At 39.2% G+C, this 17,090-nt stretch overlaps 1 protein-coding gene across 5 annotated transcripts in view; it reads left to right on the forward strand.

Annotated features, from left to right (window-relative positions):
- Positions 1-1,432: 1,432 nt before the first annotated feature.
- magi2a (membrane associated guanylate kinase, WW and PDZ domain containing 2a) overlaps positions 1,433-17,090 on the forward strand; it is a 241,991-nt gene continuing 226,333 nt past the window's right edge. For all 5 annotated transcript variants that reach the window (XM_088003172.1, XM_015002568.2, XM_015002586.2 and 2 more), the window contains exon 1: positions 1,433-2,479. In XM_088003172.1, the coding sequence (XP_087859298.1) occupies positions 2,179-2,479 (301 nt within the window). In that variant the 5' untranslated portion in view covers positions 1,433-2,178. The remainder of the gene's footprint in view (positions 2,480-17,090) is intronic.

Consider the following 17,090-nt stretch of genomic DNA (forward strand, 5'->3'; position numbering starts at 1 on the left):
TCTTTTAAAGAGGTCTGTCGTAAGTATTACATTATGCAGCGGAGAGATGTTGCATTCCCAGGAGCAGCATCACAGACCGAGCCGATGAACTCCCATCTGGTGGCGCAGATATGACCGTCTGATTTACTTAAAATGCAAAAAAAACAAACAATGGAGGCCGGGAGGAATTTAAAAATACTTGTTTATTGTGAGACAAACTTGTGGCCTCATTGTGGCCCACCCATCACATCTCAGAGTTTAATCCCACACATTTATCCCTGGCTTTTCATTCCCTGAGCAAAGCGGCTTGATGTTTTGTTTTTCTCCTCCCCAACACTTATTCTGCCAGACGCAGAGCATTCCTCTCCCTGTTTAAACAGCCTCCTGAATTCCTGTCTTGGTAAAATACTCCCATTCCCACTATCGCTTCCTTTCTTTGTTTTTCAACTCGGCACCGATTCCTGACTGGACTTCTTTTGCCTCCAAATTACAAAAAATCAAAAAATTGCAACATTTTCAGCTAATATCAATTAATCGCTAACTGGAGTAGTCTTAAAAAGAGAGTGTTTGCTAAAATAACAACATACTCAGAGTGGTAGCTAAGAAAATTTTACAAAAAATTTATATATTTTGTATTTCAGATTTAAAGAAAGCTTTGTAGATATCCAGACACCCACAGGTGGCACAGTTTTAACTTTATTTGGTTCAAATTCAGTGAAAAAGTAAAATAAAATTCAACTCCATTTTCACAGCTGACACAAAAAGATTCATTCAAACTCGGTTTGATTCGACACCACAGTTGCAACATTTGTTACATTTTCAGCTGCTGTGTTTCACTTAAACTTCACTTTGATAATTAGAAAAATCTGTTTCCCTCCTCGCCTGTGGAGGCGCTGCACCAAGAACTAGTGAAGGAAACGACATGAAAATCTCAGAAGAAGAAGAAGAAAAGAACGCAACTTCCTTCTTGGGAAAATGTAAACAAAATCAGATTATAGGAAGACAACAAGTGATTTTTCCAGCTAACTGGATTTGCAGGTTTGTTTTGGTTACATTTACCCAGAATCCCCTGCGCTGTGGTCCACTTCCTGGTTTTGGAGCGGTTTCTGGTCTTCTTTGAGTTCACATTAAGCATTCAAACTGCACCAGAGTTCACTTTAATTGAACTGAGATTGAAGTTTTTGGGCAGACCAGAGTTCATTTTTTGGTCTGCATCAGAGTTTGATTTCACATTTTAATAACTTAATTTCCTGCAGTTGGTCTCAAAGTCCCACACCATCATACTGCCTCCACCGAACCATGTTTGGCTTTTTAAGGAAGAATTTTGAAACATACAAGCATTTTTCTTACTAATATTGCACCATTTAAGTTGATTTCTAACAATTTAGAGAAGCTTTGTTGCAATAAATAAATTAAATAAACTTACACAAACTTACTTTTGTAGTAAATTTATTTCAACAACTTTTAAAAAATCAAGAACAATCAGAAAAATGATTCAAATGTTGCTGAATGGAGGAGCTATTTGATCTACCACAGCATTGAATTCCCACTTTCACTTTTTTTTTCCTATGGAAAGCTGGATTTGGGAAAACCCTCACCTCCCTCCTCTTCCTCACCGAGCCTTCACATCCGGGTTAGTGGCATTGGTTTGAGCTTCATGCTGCGTTCAAGAGTCAAACCGTAAACTTGTAATTTTGAAGTTTAAAAGTTGTAATGGTGTCTTTTTTCTGTTATTAATCATATAAAACATGTAATTTTTAGAATATATCCTGAAGTTATCGCATTAATAAGAAACGCATTAATATTCCAGGTTTGTAGAAATTTACGGACTATTCATGCATGGTTTTACAGTAGTTTCATTTTAAGTGTAAAATAAATAACTTTTTTAGCAATAATGTTGTAAAAAAAATGTTGCAATTTCTCTTCTAGGCGGGTTTATTAACTTGATATTTCGTTAGTGTGTGGTGATAGTAGTATCTCCGAGCTTTTAGGGTTGTAGTGAACGCATCACAAGTTGAGCAGCTCAGTTATCCAAAAACGCAGACTGATGATCCAGCTGCTGAACGCTGACATGGATACAACTGCGCCTTTCCACTGAAACGGGACGCATTCCAGCGTGAACTGCGACACCGCGGGGACGCAAACGGCGACGGAAAAACTTTTCCTTTTCTCTCACGACTGGACTCATGTAAACTCGCCATGTCCAAGACCCTGAAGAAGAGGAAGAACCACTGGACCAACAAAGTCCATGAGAGTATCCTTTGCAGGAATGAGGAGGGGGAGCTGGGGCTGGAGCTGAAGGGCGGCGCGGAGCACGGACAGTTCCCGGTCATCGGCGAGCTCCTCCCGGGCAGAGCCGCATGCCACAGCGGGAAACTCCTCCAGGAGGACCTGCTGCTGGAAGTCAACGACACCCCGGTGGCTGGACTCACCACCAGGGATGTCCACGCTGTGGTCAAACACAGCAAAGACCCCGTGCGGCTCAAGTGTGTCAAACAAGGTAAGGTTTTCAATTATTATTTTCCGGCTCTCGCTGCAACTTTGGGAGGTCTTTTCTTCTCCTGACAGCGCTCCTATTGTTCCCCAGAAACTGTTAACTCCTGCAGACTTTGTTGTTTTGCATCGCCGCGCTGAAGAAAACCATTTCCCACACTCAGCTCGCTGTTTCTGAATGTTTGTTGTCGTGTTTTTAGCGCCTAGAAGCGATAAGCGGTGGTTTTACTTTAAGGGGGTGTGTTACAATGGTAGCAAGTAGAAAACAGATTACTGAAGCGCACATAAATCAGGGAAGAATGTAAATAAACAATAACCAGCGTCACACACAGAATACAACCAGTGTTGTTTTGCTTTAACTGTGGCCGTTTGAGCGTAACATTTCACCAGATTTTCTACTTAAAGGTGTAAAATTTGCATCTTTGTTTTTATATATTATTTCTGCACATTTTGTGGCATTGTTTTTTAAACTTTACCATTGCAAATATTCGGGGTTTTTTCCTTTGAAATGTCACATTTTATTGTCGTCGAGCTGTTGTATATGCATGAAATATATACTATTATAGTGATTGCATTGGAAGATATTATTAATTTCTAATTTTTATGTTTGTCAATTAGCACTTTTGGTTTCTATTGCTGTGAAACTCCATCTAGAAAGCACACATACTGCATTCACACTGATGGCGGTAAGTTCTGTTGTAGCCACGGCTGCCTTTGGGCTGACTGCCATCCATATTCAGACGATTGTCGCGGCTGAAATCCAGAGAAATCGAACCAGATTTTCTTATCTTTCACTGTCCAGTTTTGGCTAGCATGTGTTTCGAAGACCAGGGATGCCGCTAAATACTTTCTGGGTTGTGTACAGACACATTTCAATGCACAAACAGCTGTGAATTACAACTAGAAGTAATTATTCCTTAGTCATTTTGGCGCCCCCTTTACGGTGTCGCCCATATGCGACGCATTTGTTGCACTTTTTGATTTTCACTAATATGTGAGGTCAAATGACGATGATTCTATTATTAGAAATTGGTAAAAAAAATGCATCTATATTAGTTTATTAAAAATGTTTGATAGTTTTTCAGTGTTTGAAACCAAATATTTATATAAATTGTATGAAACAATGTTTTTTTTTTCTCACAGTCTGACATAAAATCAGAGCAAACATTAGAGTTACTTAGTTTGGTCAAACTCATAAAAAGGTACAAACTATATTTTCTGGGTTTTGTGCAGTGATGGCTTCTTCCTCTTTGAATGCCATTTCAGCTCATGTCTTCCAAGTCAATGACGTCATAATTTAAAGGTACAGTAACATTAGTGTGTGAAAACTTCCAGTTTTAAATAAAGTTTCTGGGTAAAAAAAATCACTGGTCTAAATTTGTCTGCCTTCTTGCAGAAAAATGTTTAGTCTGATTTAATGTCAGTGAAGAAAAACATTATTTTTCTCTTTTTTGAAAACAAATTATCATTATTTTTGCCTGCAGTAATTAGAATGTTAGATTTAAATTTTCATTTTTCTTTGCAGAGCAGGAATTGCACAAATCCGGTTTGTGTTGCACCGGCTGCGATGAATTAGATTTGAAAATTGGGAGGAAATCTGTTTGTCTCTTTTCCAACATGCTGCAGAAAACAAAAAGCACCACAAAGCGCGATAAGGCCACAGAAGTCTCCATGAGTTTATCACAGTTTAGTTTGTGTTTGTTGTGTCTGGGGGGAAATCCTCGGCGAGTTTTCTGGTTGTCCGGACTCTGTTGCTAAAAAAACCCAGCTTAGGTCAAGTAGATTTTGCTTGGCTGGCATTATCTTGTGTCGTGTCACGGACGCTTCCCCTGCCTTTGATCTCAGCTGCTGATCAGACTTGCATTGTGCGCCGGAGCCAGGAGGATCTCTGGGATCTCATTTTGAGGTGAAAAATCTTTCAAAGCGCTATAAGAGGCTTTGGATCAAAGTGTCAGCTCGTGTGTGTGTGTTTGCATGTGCTTAGCATCACAACAGAGAGATTTATTCAAAAAGCATCCAAAGCTTATATCAAATCAATGTTTTTTTTGTCCATGAAATGGTTACATGTTCCAGCAGCTGGAGAAGTGAGTGATCTCCTCCATCTCTGCTCCTGTTTACTCGTTAGGCTGTTTATAGACTTCGATCTTATAGGAGAAAAAGCAACAGCCATAGAGCTGCTTGCAGATGTAGATGTTTTTCTCATCCAAGCTGAGATTCAGTGATTTCTTTTATCTTAAGGTTTCTCTGAAGCTCGACTGCATTACTCTGTAGTAACCTGCAGCTTAAAAAAACACCTTGATTTAACTTTTCTTATGCATTACCCTGGTTAACTAGGTAACAAAACATTAAACTAATCAAGTTTTTATCACATCTCAACTAGAAGTAGGTTTCAATGACCTGTTAATGGTTTACGCGTAGTAAAATATCAGTTTTGCATGAGTGTAACATAATATATTTAATTTGAAAAGATAAATTAAAGTAGTGTTTGTACTGTTGCTAAATATTTCTAATGCAAAAACATAACAGGAAAGAGTAATGGAGTATTACAACCACATTAAGAGAGGAAAAAAATAAAATTGCAAGAATACATTTGTCATATTTCAACTTATGACATTGTTGTTGAAATATTATGATTTTATTCTCATATTAACATGAATTTATTCTTGTATTATTTCGACTTTATTCTCAGTTTTATTACGTCATTTACTTACAAGTTTATTCTCATAATTTTATAATTTTTTTCCGATTATGGGCCTAAAACTCTGTCATAGGAAAATGATAAAACAAGTGACTGTTTTATGTTTTTACCTTAAACTTTTCTTGACGTTACCATTAACTATTTTACCTGCTAACATTTTATATATATTTTAAAGCAAACATATCAGAGTTTGCTCCCACTAGTTGATTCTTTACTGTGACTTTTTACGGAGCTCCACTAGTGCCAATCATGTGATAAAAATGATTTCTCCAAGACGATGAACGAAGACGGAGTACATCCCCTCGCCGAGTTGGAAGATGATACTAATTGTATAAAAAATGTAAATATCAAATTTACCAAATGGGTTCTGTAAACTCTAGGACAGTCTACTGGAATAGAGGCGTTTTGGTTCGCTACCCCCAAGTGGAGGCTGTGAACCGCAGCGGCATCCGGCCATGGTTCCTTTGACCCATGTATTTTTGTGTTGGATTACTGGCAACTAAATTGAACTAGTGCCGAAACAAATCTTTAAAAAAATCTTTAAATGACTGGAATAATGTTGCGTTCACATCTCATGCGTCAGGAGCGTCTGGTTTAAATTCAAAGTCTATGTGGAGGCGCGTCGAGGGCCCGTGTAGCGTGGCGCGATTGAAAGCGTTTTGACACCTCAAGCGCGTCCGACAACGGAAAACTACGGCTAGAGCCGCTTTTAATGGGCCTCCACATGGACTCTGAATGTAAACCAGACGCCTCTCGCGCGTGAAACTTGTAGAGTAAAATCAATCAATTAATCAAATTTTATTTTTATAGCACATTTACAGCAAGGCATTTCAAAGTGCTTTGCATAATTAAAATAAAAACAGCATGTAATAAACAGTGAGAGAGAGAGATTTAAAAAAAATATCATTAAAACGTAAACAATGAGAGAAATAAAAAGCTGTAGAACTTTAGTTGAGACGCCGTCAACTGGGACTCCAACCCTTTGGACGTTAGTCAAAACGACGTTTGACAAGGACTCCAACCTCTCGGACTTTAGTCAAAACGCCGTTTGACAAGGACTCCAACCTCTCGGACTTTAGTCAAAGCGCCGTTTGACAAGGACTCTAACCTCTCGGACTTTAGTCAAAGCGCCGTTTGACAAGGACTCCAACCTCTCGGACTTTAGTCAAAACGACGTTTGACAAGGACTCTAACCTCTCGGACTTTAGTCAAAACGCCGTTTGACAAGGACTCTGACCTCTCGGACTTTAGTCAAAGCGCCGTTTGACAAGGACTCTGACCTCTCGGACTTTAGTCAAAACGCCGTTTGACAAGGACTCTGACCTCTCGGACTTTAGTCAAAGCGCCGTTTGACAAGGACTCCAACCTCTCGGACTTTAGTCAAAACGACGTTTGACAAGGACTCTGACCTCTCGGACTTTAGTCAAAGCGCCGTTTGACAAGGACTCTGACCTCTCGGACTTTAGTCAAAACGCCGTTTGACAAGGACTCCGACCTCTCGGACTTTAGTCAAAACGACGTTTGACAAGGACTCTAACCTCTCGGACTTTAGTCAAAGCGCCGTTTGACAAGGACTCTGACCTCTCGGACTTTAGTCAAAACGCCGTTTGACAAGGACTCCAACCTCTCGGACTTTAGTCAAAACGACGTTTGACAAGGACTCCGACCTCTCGGACTTTAGTCAAAACGCCGTTTGACAAGGACTCCGACCTCTCGGACTTTAGTCAAAACGCCGTTTGACAAGGACTCCGACCTCTCGGACTTTAGTCAAAACGCCGTTTGACAAGGACTCCGACCTCTCGGACTTTAGTCAAAACGCCGTTTGACAAGGACTCCAACCTCTCGGACTTTAGTCAAAACGACGTTTGACAAGGACTCCGACCTCTCGGACTTTAGTCAAAACGCCGTTTGACAAGGACTCCGACCTCTCGGACTTTAGTCAAAACGCCGTTTGACAAGGACTCCGACCTCTCGGACTTTAGTCAAAACGCCGTTTGACAAGGACTCTGACCTCTCGGACTTTAGTCAAAACGCCGTTTGACAAGGACTCTGACCTCTCGGACTTTAGTCAGAACGCCGTTTGACAAGGACTCTGACCTCTCGGACTTTAGTCAAAATGCCGTTTGACAAGGACTCTGACCTCTCGGACTTTAGTCAGAACGCCGTTTGACAAGGACTCTAACCTCTTGGACTTTAGTCAAAACGGCGTCAAAAAAATGTCAGGCGTCTGACTTCAAAGTGCTCCCGAGTTGAACTTGTTTTTGACGCGCGACACGCGTTGGCTGTGAACGCACCATGATGTGCAGCAACGCATCATGATGTTGCGCTTTTCATCCTCAAACTTTTTCTGCTGCCGTCTGCATGTCGGTTCGTCCTGCTGAGTCAGTGGAGCGTCCTGCTGTGCGTCGGGATGGAGGAGCAGCAGGATGCAGACGCTTCGCTGAATTTCACCAATCACACTGGATCGCTTCAGTTTTTTTAATGATGATCCGCGTCGGATGTCATCAGCCCATTGAATGACCGTTATTTACGGTTTGAAACAAAAAAAGTCGACTTTGCTGCTGACGAATAAGTGCGGATAATGTTCTGCTGCTGCTTTTAATTCTGCATGACTTGGTGGGATTTTTTTGTCAATATTTGCTGTGAGTGAAGCTAATAAAGCCTGTAAGCTGCTCTGACGTCACTGCGACTAGTCGACATCGACTCGACTTTTGTCATGTTGTAGTCGACTTTAAAAATATGAAGTTGTGGAACTCCTAAAACATTTACATTTCTTCTGACATTTTTCCCCTTTTTAAGCATATTAACAGTTTAAGGAGTTTGGAACCAAAACCAAAAACGCCAATAGCTGCATATTTTATGTCTTGACGCGACCGTAGATATATCACGTACTCCAATTTGGTTAAAAACCAACATGTAAATTATGAATAATGACTCATGAACTGGTTTTCTTGCCACTTTTGAGCCTCCTGTCAAGGAACTAATCACTGACCAGCTTCCATACGTGGCTGATTTCCAAAGTATCTGCGTGGCCTTTCTGAATAATACATCAAGCTCTGCTTCCAGTGGTTTGCTGCTATATTAAAAGCTGTTGCTTTCTTTCTCTCTGAATATTTTGCCCAAAGTGCCGACTTTAATTTGTCTTCCCCGGAATTAAAAATGCAAGTCTTATTCCTGCTCTGAAACATAAATGTAAGCAGAGGGTTTTTAAATTCTTGGCCATCATTAGCTTACATTGTTTGCATGAGGTTGGGTTGGTTGTTGCTTTTTGGAGTGATCATTAGATTAGTTTGCAATCAGGACATAATTAGGATCTGTGCAAAGCAAAAAAAAGGCTAAGACAACAAATGACATGATTTAGAGCATCAAGAATATCGTCATGGATGTTGTGGATTTGATGTCATTAAAGAATAACGATGCACATTTTCTCTGTGTCTGTCTTTGAATCATCCAACGCTTTTCTTTTAAGAGCAAACTAATAAGCTACAGGAAAACCTGAAGGCATCATTAGATGAAATAATACAGTTTGGAGGTAAACTCCCTTCACTCGGGTAGGACTGAAACGATTAATCGTGATTAATCGATTTATTGAAATCATCGACTAAGTTAGTATTCAATTAAATTTGGAATACAGACTTAAAAAAATACTAAATGCTGTAAGAAGAACAAACTGAGTTTTTCTCTTGTTCATTTTAAATTTTTTAGTTGCAGATGCATCCTTTGCTACAAATCAGAAAGAATGCTGTGATGTTTTATTTGTCTTTAAAAAAGGAATTGAATTGTTTGTATTTTTGTGTTTCAAATGTTTTGTAAAAAAATAAGTGGTTAAATGAAAAATCAGCAGTATAAGCCCATTTCTAAATCCGATTAATCGTCAGAATAGCCGATTAATCGATTATCAATGTAGTAAGGTAAAAGTCTTGTTATGGTGATCAGATAGTTAAAATTTGATCTCTTTCACAAAATATTCACAAATCTGCAAAGACAAGACAAAAATAAAATAATTAAGATCATTTTAATTTATGATGTGATTAATTGATTTATTGCTCACTGCGACAAGTTTGGAAAACAATCCTGGTGTCGAAACTGATTCAAATTTAAACTGGTACTGTTATTGTCAAAAATTATTTCTGGATCTTGTTTATGCCAGAAAACAAACCACGTTAAATTAAATGAACTTCTCTGTTACTGATGAGGAGAAATCTAAAATATTTAGAGTTAAATTAAGAGCTTGTTGATGGCTACTAAGTGTTTTTTTCTGAACTTGCTAATAATAAAAATGTTTAAACCTTTTAAAGGACTAAATTGTTTTCATACAAATAAACTTCTGGCCAGAATTGCAGATTTTTTTATTTTCTTTTTTAAATATTCAAGATGTTTGCAGTACATTTCATTAGCCGCTGGTATCTTTGCGTTTGTTTTTTTTTCTTTTAATCAAACAAGCTCTAATTAATCTGAATTTTTAAAAAAGTATTCATAATCATCTTAAACTGAAAATTAAACCCACTTGCATTAATATTTTATCACAGTAGCGCCACTATTGTGATTATAAGAGGCATAAACCAATAAAAAATAATATTCCTGTGTATGTTGCACTAACCAACCAAAACAGCAGTAAACAAGGCCACAGATTGCTGTATTTTATAAGCATAACAAATCTCTCTGTACTCAGTCTTATCCTTGAGTAAACTGCAGAAACGCATCTAGTAAAACATGAAGATGAATTAGTTTCATTCTCAGTGACGTCTGCAGAGTTTTTATTCCGGCTCCAGTCGGGCGTTAGGCTCTTCCTGCTGCTCTCCGCTGTGCGGCTGAGACCCGCGCTCTGATTGAGGCGTCGCGCTCGGTGCTGCCGGGCTGCAGCAGGTAAGAGCAGACGTTTCCAGGTTGGCCCGAGGCGATCGCTGTGCTTGCTGGGAACCCACTCAGAGTTCGGCTGCAGCTGGGCGGCGGGAGCCGGCCGTGGCAGCACCTCTTGAGTTTTAAAAGGCTGTTTCCAGCCAACTGCGGGACTCTGGTGACAGCTTTCCTGCTTGGTCTGTAAGTGGAGCACTTAGGTTGTCAGTGAAATATCTTGGGAGAGAAATATTGCCGGGAAAGCAGGTTACAGGTGGCGATGCTGAAGAACCGTTTTGTGGGATTTCTGCAACGCAAATGTGAAACAATGGATTTAAAAAAAAAAAGATTCCAGCTATAAACTTGTTTAAGTCCTGTGCAGCTTCCCTGTTCGTTTTGGATGACATCCCACAGCATGATCCTGCTACCACCGTGTTTTACCATTGGGATGATGTGTTTAGGACAGTGGCGTTAAACTCATTTTCATTTTGGGTGATGCTTGTATAAGCATGACACATTCTCTTTGACACATTCTCAAAGTTTGATCAATTTTAAATCTTAACGAAGGTTTAACACTGGAACTGGAAGACATTTTAAATATTGAAAATAAAAACAACAAATAAAATGAATTATAAAGTCTGTCTAAACAAAATTGTCCTTAAAAAAGGTTTAGTTGAAACAAAAGCACCAGACTGAAGACTTTTATCATCCAGTTTTTATGAGAAAGACGGAAAAGCTATAAATCATGCCAATGGAAATTATTGAGCTCATTTTAATTTAATGTGATTTATTGATTACCATGACAGGCCTGTTTGTCAAAAATCTCGACTGTCTTGTTATCACCAGCTCATCAATAATCTTTCTCCATGAACACGACAGCTTTAGTTTCCTGAAGAAATGTCAGATCACCTGCTGATTCTGAGTCACTGTTTGTCTTTTCTTCACAGCTTGGAAAAACGACAACTTTTTGCTTTTTAATTTTCTTTATTAAACAAAATGTCTGCTGCAGCAGCTCAGTTTAAGATGAAGCCGTTCTGTTCACTCCGCCGTGACATGGAGTGAGCTGTGCAGGGAGAGGGAGTGTTTTACGACGGCGCTAAGTTAATGATGTGTGTCCAAGTAATGCCTTGATGGATGTGGGTGATGATGGGTTTGGACCGGTCATTTGAAACATGGGACGGGACGATCCCTGACAACTTGTGTGCAGTTTGACACACATGCTGCTGTTGGCAGTGCAGTAATGATTCCTGCAGTCAGACTCATCTGTCATCTTGTCAGAGTCCCACTGAGGGTGTAAAGTTGCACCAGCGATTGCAGCACAGATAGAGTGGCACATACACAGCTGTTTAGAAAGATGCTGCGCTCCGGAGTGTGTGTGTGTCTGCATCCCTGGAGCATAAGTTCCACTTACCACATCCTGTCCAATCATGCTTGACAGAGGTTCGGTGGTTGTCTCTCAGGACAGTTATGCTCATACAGTAGCCACCAGCTTCCACACACGTCACAGTTTTTCTCTTCTTGTCGATATCAGCCAGCTGTTTAGGTGTTAAGCTGACTGAGCGGCCAAAAGCTGTGGGCTTTATCTCTCTGCGTTGCAGACGGTACCAACTTTCAGCAGTGTTTGTCTTGGTTTCAATTTGGAGTGTGCTATATAGACGATATACGGTAGAAAAGATAGAAATTTGGCCTACGATAGAGATCTGTAGTTTACCGGCTAACTGCGGTGATGCTTGTGGATGAAGTAACCGGCCGGCATCAAAATGGAACAAGCGGAAAGCAGCATGGCTGAGATCGCAAGGGAAGAGCTCATTAAAAAGGCAGGTGGAAAAACGGAAATTATCAGGACCTGGTTCAGGTTTAACCTACGAGGTGTTAGTTCGACGCTCAGAAGGAGCGCAGCAAATGTCACGGTCAGACAGCAAGGAAATAAGGAGTAAAAGCACACACAGGATTGGTGCCACCCCAGCCAGGACGCGCACGAGGAAAGGCTCACCGAGTCCAATGAGCCCCATCTCTTATCCCTCCTGCTGTCTTAGCGTGATGCTCAGGAGGAGCACGGCAGATGTCACGGTCCTTTTGATGTTTGAGTGACATCTGCCGATCGGGCAGCAAGGAAGCAAGGGGTAATGGTGGACTCGGGATTGGTGTGACTCCCACCAGATTAAGGCATGGGGTCAAGCTCACATTGGACCCCGTTTCTTACCCCTCCTGCCGTCTTAGCGTGATGCTCATGAGGAGAGCAGCAGATGTCACGGTCAGACAGCAGGGAAGAACCTTACGGTCTTTCCAAAACCACAAAAATAAAACCTTGTAAAAGCGTACAAAAAGTATGTAATTTTTTTCGTTTCTATTGTACATTTTATGCAAATCATATTGCGATGTATATCTTTACCGCCATCCATCACAATTCATATTGTGAAATGAATTTTATGCCATATTCCATAAAATGTTTGACTATAGTCATGAAGTCTCATTTGGTCAATAACACTTTTAATGCAAAGTTAAGACTTTTAATGGACTTTTAAAGCAAGTTTTAATGCAACTTGGATTTAAAACTTGCATTAAAATTTTTAATTCAACTTTTAATGCAACTTTGCATTAAAAATATCATTGTTCCCTAAATAGCACTTCATGACGAGTCATAAACATTCAAGAAGACGGTGTCGGTCAGACGGTCAGTCTTATGCACAACCCTTCAGATAAAGTGTTGCCACCTATTTTAATTAGCACCGTTTGCAAATATTAATATTTACTATAAAATCCTTCTTGTTCCTTTTTAAATCTGTCATCTTCTCCAGTTATTTGCTCAAACATTTGCTTAAAAACCATATTTAAAGTTAAACGTTTACTTCTGCAGAGCCGACTTGTTCTTGATGTGAGGTAAGTGATTATTGTAGCATTTCTGCAGAGAGTCTGAATTTTAATGAACAGCAGAAAAGCTCATACAGTATCTTGTTAGCGGATGTTTTGACAGTTAAGCTGTCAAAGCAGACGCTATTTTCAGCGTTAGACAGTGACTGAATCTTTTACATCAAGCTCTACATGCAGGTAATGTTGCTTTGAGTGTCTGTGTGTGTGACATTTGTTTAACAAGAACACTTGTTTGCCAAGCAGCATTTTTTTGTTTCAGATCTCAGTGATGTCTCTTTACTTCAGAAATATGTTGGCAACACATCACTGCTGTCAAGTTGTTTTTCTTCTTCTTCTCTGTCAAATCCACCCAGACTCAGAAAGTGGAGCAGCACATAGTGAGCAACATGCAGCCAGTCAACCCACAGTTCAACTTAAATGACCTCCAGCTGCTTGTGACATGAATATAAATGAGAAATAAATGGGATATTTTCTAGGGAAGATGTTGGTGAAGGTGAAATTGGTTGAAGGGAAAATGAACTCTGTGGCCCCAAACAGTTGTTGCTGATTCACCAAAAAGACGAAGATCGATATGTTGCGGCTGACGCTTTGGGGTTGGTCCGACTTTCTCTGCTCGTCTTTTCACCAAACAGACTTTTTATGTTCAGTTTGGTTCATTAACCTTTAAATTTGGGAGATTAGGTGAGTGTTTTTTGTTTTTTTTGTTTTTTTTACAGAAAAGGATTTATGCCACTGAACAAAAGAATTGACTTTAATCTCAAAATTCTGACTCTTTTCTGAGAATTTTTTTTTTCTCAGGATTATTTTTCTGGGAATTATGTTTTTCTGAGAATTCTGATGTTTTTCTCTGAATTGACTTTAACCTCCTGAGATCGCTTGATCAATTATTAAATTAGTTGACTACTATTACGATAATTGATTAATCACAACTGATCCAATTAATTGTTTCAGCCATATAAAAGGTGTTTCTTTGCAGTACAGCATAAACAAAGCTAACTCTATTTGTATTATACTTACTCACTTTATGACCATGTATTCATTAGAGAAGTGAATGCACAAAATAAAGCAGACATTAAATTATTCCCCCAACAGGATCATTAACTCATACAAAACCATACAAGCAATAAAGACCCTTAAACTCCTTCAAATTGAAATTATTGACTCTTGGCGACTGGTCAGCAGCGCACACTACGGCAATTAGAGCAGCAGTGGATTACATGCACACACAGAAGAAATGATGATGTAAACCTGATGTATTGATAGGTTGGAGTGTGTTCACTGTGCAGGACCGAACCGGCGGAGCAGCAGTTTCAGACGACTTAAAGTCTCTGCAATCAGATCGTAAACTGGACTTCGATTTTCTTCCCGCATGTATGGATCCTACAGGGAGCCGCGAGACGCATCATTAGCATGTGCATTCAATAACTGTCTCTTTATAACAATCCATGCAATAACATCACCATGCACTGAGCATATCTGTCTCACTCCGTCCTGCTGTAATGATTTGTGATGCTAACAGTATTTCAGCCGTGAGCGAGGTCACCTCCAGCTGCTGCACATCAAATCACATAATCGCTGCTGTGACGTTTTTACATGTGCAACTCCTGCTCTGCTTTTCTAACATCTCATCCCAACTGGAACTGATCCACGTTTTAAACGGGTTCTTAAAGTAAAACATCATAATATTACATGTCAGTCCAAACTTTTTGTTTAGCTACAGATGATAAAGGGAAACTTATTTGACTGCCAAGTTCCAGAAATGTGCTTCTTTTATAACTTGGATATTTTGTAAGTTGTTTTCCAGGAGATTGTAGAGAGTAAAAGTGTCTGATAAACTTTCCCGCAGACACAAACTGCTCGTGTTGTTGTAGCCCAAAGGCAGCAGTTCTGTTTGTGAACCACAGCGAGGTCTGAAGGGAATAAGGCAGCCGTCTGGCTCCTCATCCTCTTCATCTCCCACGTCTGCATGGAGCTGCAGGTATTCCCCAGAAGGTATGCAGTAATTAAGAATGAGGTCAGGGGAGTGTGTGGACGTTTTCCTGCAAAGCAGCAAACTGGAAGGAGTTGGAAGCAAAGCGTTGCCAGATCCGCCCAACTATTAACAAAAACGCCCTTCATTCCTCTCTTTGGTCTCCATCATGACTTTTATTCCTTTCTTTGAGCCGGTTCTCTCTCTCCACCATTCATCCTGTTTTCATTGTAGATGTTGGCAGAAAGAGATTCAGAGAATGAGGGGAAAATGCAAAGTCAGCCATTGTCCTTCTGGTAAACGAACTCACTTAGCGTTGATGAGGTTTGTTAGAACTGCATAATACGGACATTATGGGAAACCAATCATGTCCAACAACAGGGGTGACCAAAGTGTGCCTGATTTTTTTTAAATTTTGTCTTCTATCTGCAGCTCAAGAAGGATAACATTTTTATTCAACTTTTTCTTTTTAAGGTAAAAATATTTGAGACATAATTTTCTTACAACGGAAAATTATAAGTAAAACACCAACAAGCTTTTATAATGAGAAGAACCATGTTTATCCAGAGAATTTTAATTTATTAAACTTGTATAAATATACCAAGCTTTTTGAAAGAAAGTGACTCAAATCGTGTTTTTAAAACCCAGAGTAAAAACTTTCTGAATTTATCCCTTTCTGACGAACAAAATAAATAGCTCTACTTTATTTGCTTAATTTAAATTTTTTTTTCTTTGTTTTTCCTACCCTGGAAAAAATTGAGAAAATTTCCACCAAAAAAATTTGACATTTTGAGACAAATTGCAGAAATTTCTGAACTCAAAAAGTTGCAAATTTGCAAGAAAAAGGTGAGAAATGTTAATATTAATGTTGGACATTTTCTGAGGTTTGAAGTTGGACATTTTTGACTTTACGATATCTGAAAATTTTCAACATTTTTATAGAAAATACGTGAAGGTTTTTTAATTTTTTTTTGCAAACTTTCTTACTTTTGGAGCTCAGAAAAATTCAAGTTTTTCCTAGAAAACTTTGTTTTAAATAAATCTCAAAAATTCAGAGTTTTTTTTTCTTGCAAATGGTTGATGTTGGAGCTCAGAATTTATTTTTTTTAGTTTTCTGGTGGAAATGTATCCATCCTAATAATGTTAAAATGTTATTTTACTGTATTTATTTTATCTATTGTACCTGATTTCTCATGTCTGTTTTAGACTCCCCAGTTGAGTTTGATCTGATCAGCTAATGCTAAAGCTAAAGCCTCTTCTAGCTGCTTCTTCAATCCGACTGACCGTTTTGTAAACCCCCTCAGTTCTTGGGGCAGATTGGATGAGTTTGGCTCTGCCCAGTTCAGTCTTTCGGCCATTATGATGAGAAATGAGTCCCCATTATTCCGACATGAAAGCACCGATTGTTATTCTAATTAGGCGTGGTAAACGAGCTGCATTGCTAAGCTTCCTTTCTATCTCCCCACCAGTTTTTCCACCTAATCTCCCTACTGCTTCCCGACCCACTCTCATTTCCTTCCTTGCCTCACTTCCTGTGCCAGTCTGTATTGTAGATATTGTCTGTTTGATGAAACACCCAGCAGCACCCATACAGTTGTAGTTTTGCAGTTTTTTTTGTTTGTACTATTGATGCCAGATGGTAAAGAGTTGATGCCATTGGGCAAAATGACCCAATGATTGCGTCAGTTTTACTAAAGTGGAAAATGGAATCAAAATTGACTGAAAATGGGAGTTGAACAGTTTTTTTAATAGTTATTTTGTCTTGATTATGCAGTCATACTGTCAAAATAGCTGTGAGAATCAGTTTAGGTGTTTACTCTGGTTTGAACTTGTGCATCATTGCAGCCGGTTCTCTGGAACGTGTTGATTTAAAGTCTTTTTGCTTGAAGTGGAGAAACAAAGATATTCCTTCAGTTCAAATGCATCTGTTGTGGCAGATGGATGCTAATGCTAAGGCTAATGCTACTAAATACTGAGGAACTGGATGCAAAAAACCATTTAAGAAAGTTATAAAAGAAATAACTAGAGATAAAACTTTTATCTAACTAGAGATAAAACTTCAATCGGCTCATCTCTGCTCTTAAACATGACAACTCCACTATTTCACTTCAAAGTTGCCTTACAGCCAAAGACACGTGTTCCCAGATGGAAAATCTTTTTGTAACCAAGCAACAACTGCTGGTGCTCTTTGGCACTAGAGAGAATAAAAAAAGAATAAAGTTGACTTAATTTTATGATGGTGGA

Source organism: Poecilia mexicana, unplaced genomic scaffold, assembly GCF_051168715.1.
Source record: "Poecilia mexicana isolate PSO_F unplaced genomic scaffold, ASM5116871v1 scaffold_23, whole genome shotgun sequence".
Classification (NCBI taxonomy): Eukaryota; Metazoa; Chordata; class Actinopteri; order Cyprinodontiformes; family Poeciliidae; genus Poecilia; species Poecilia mexicana.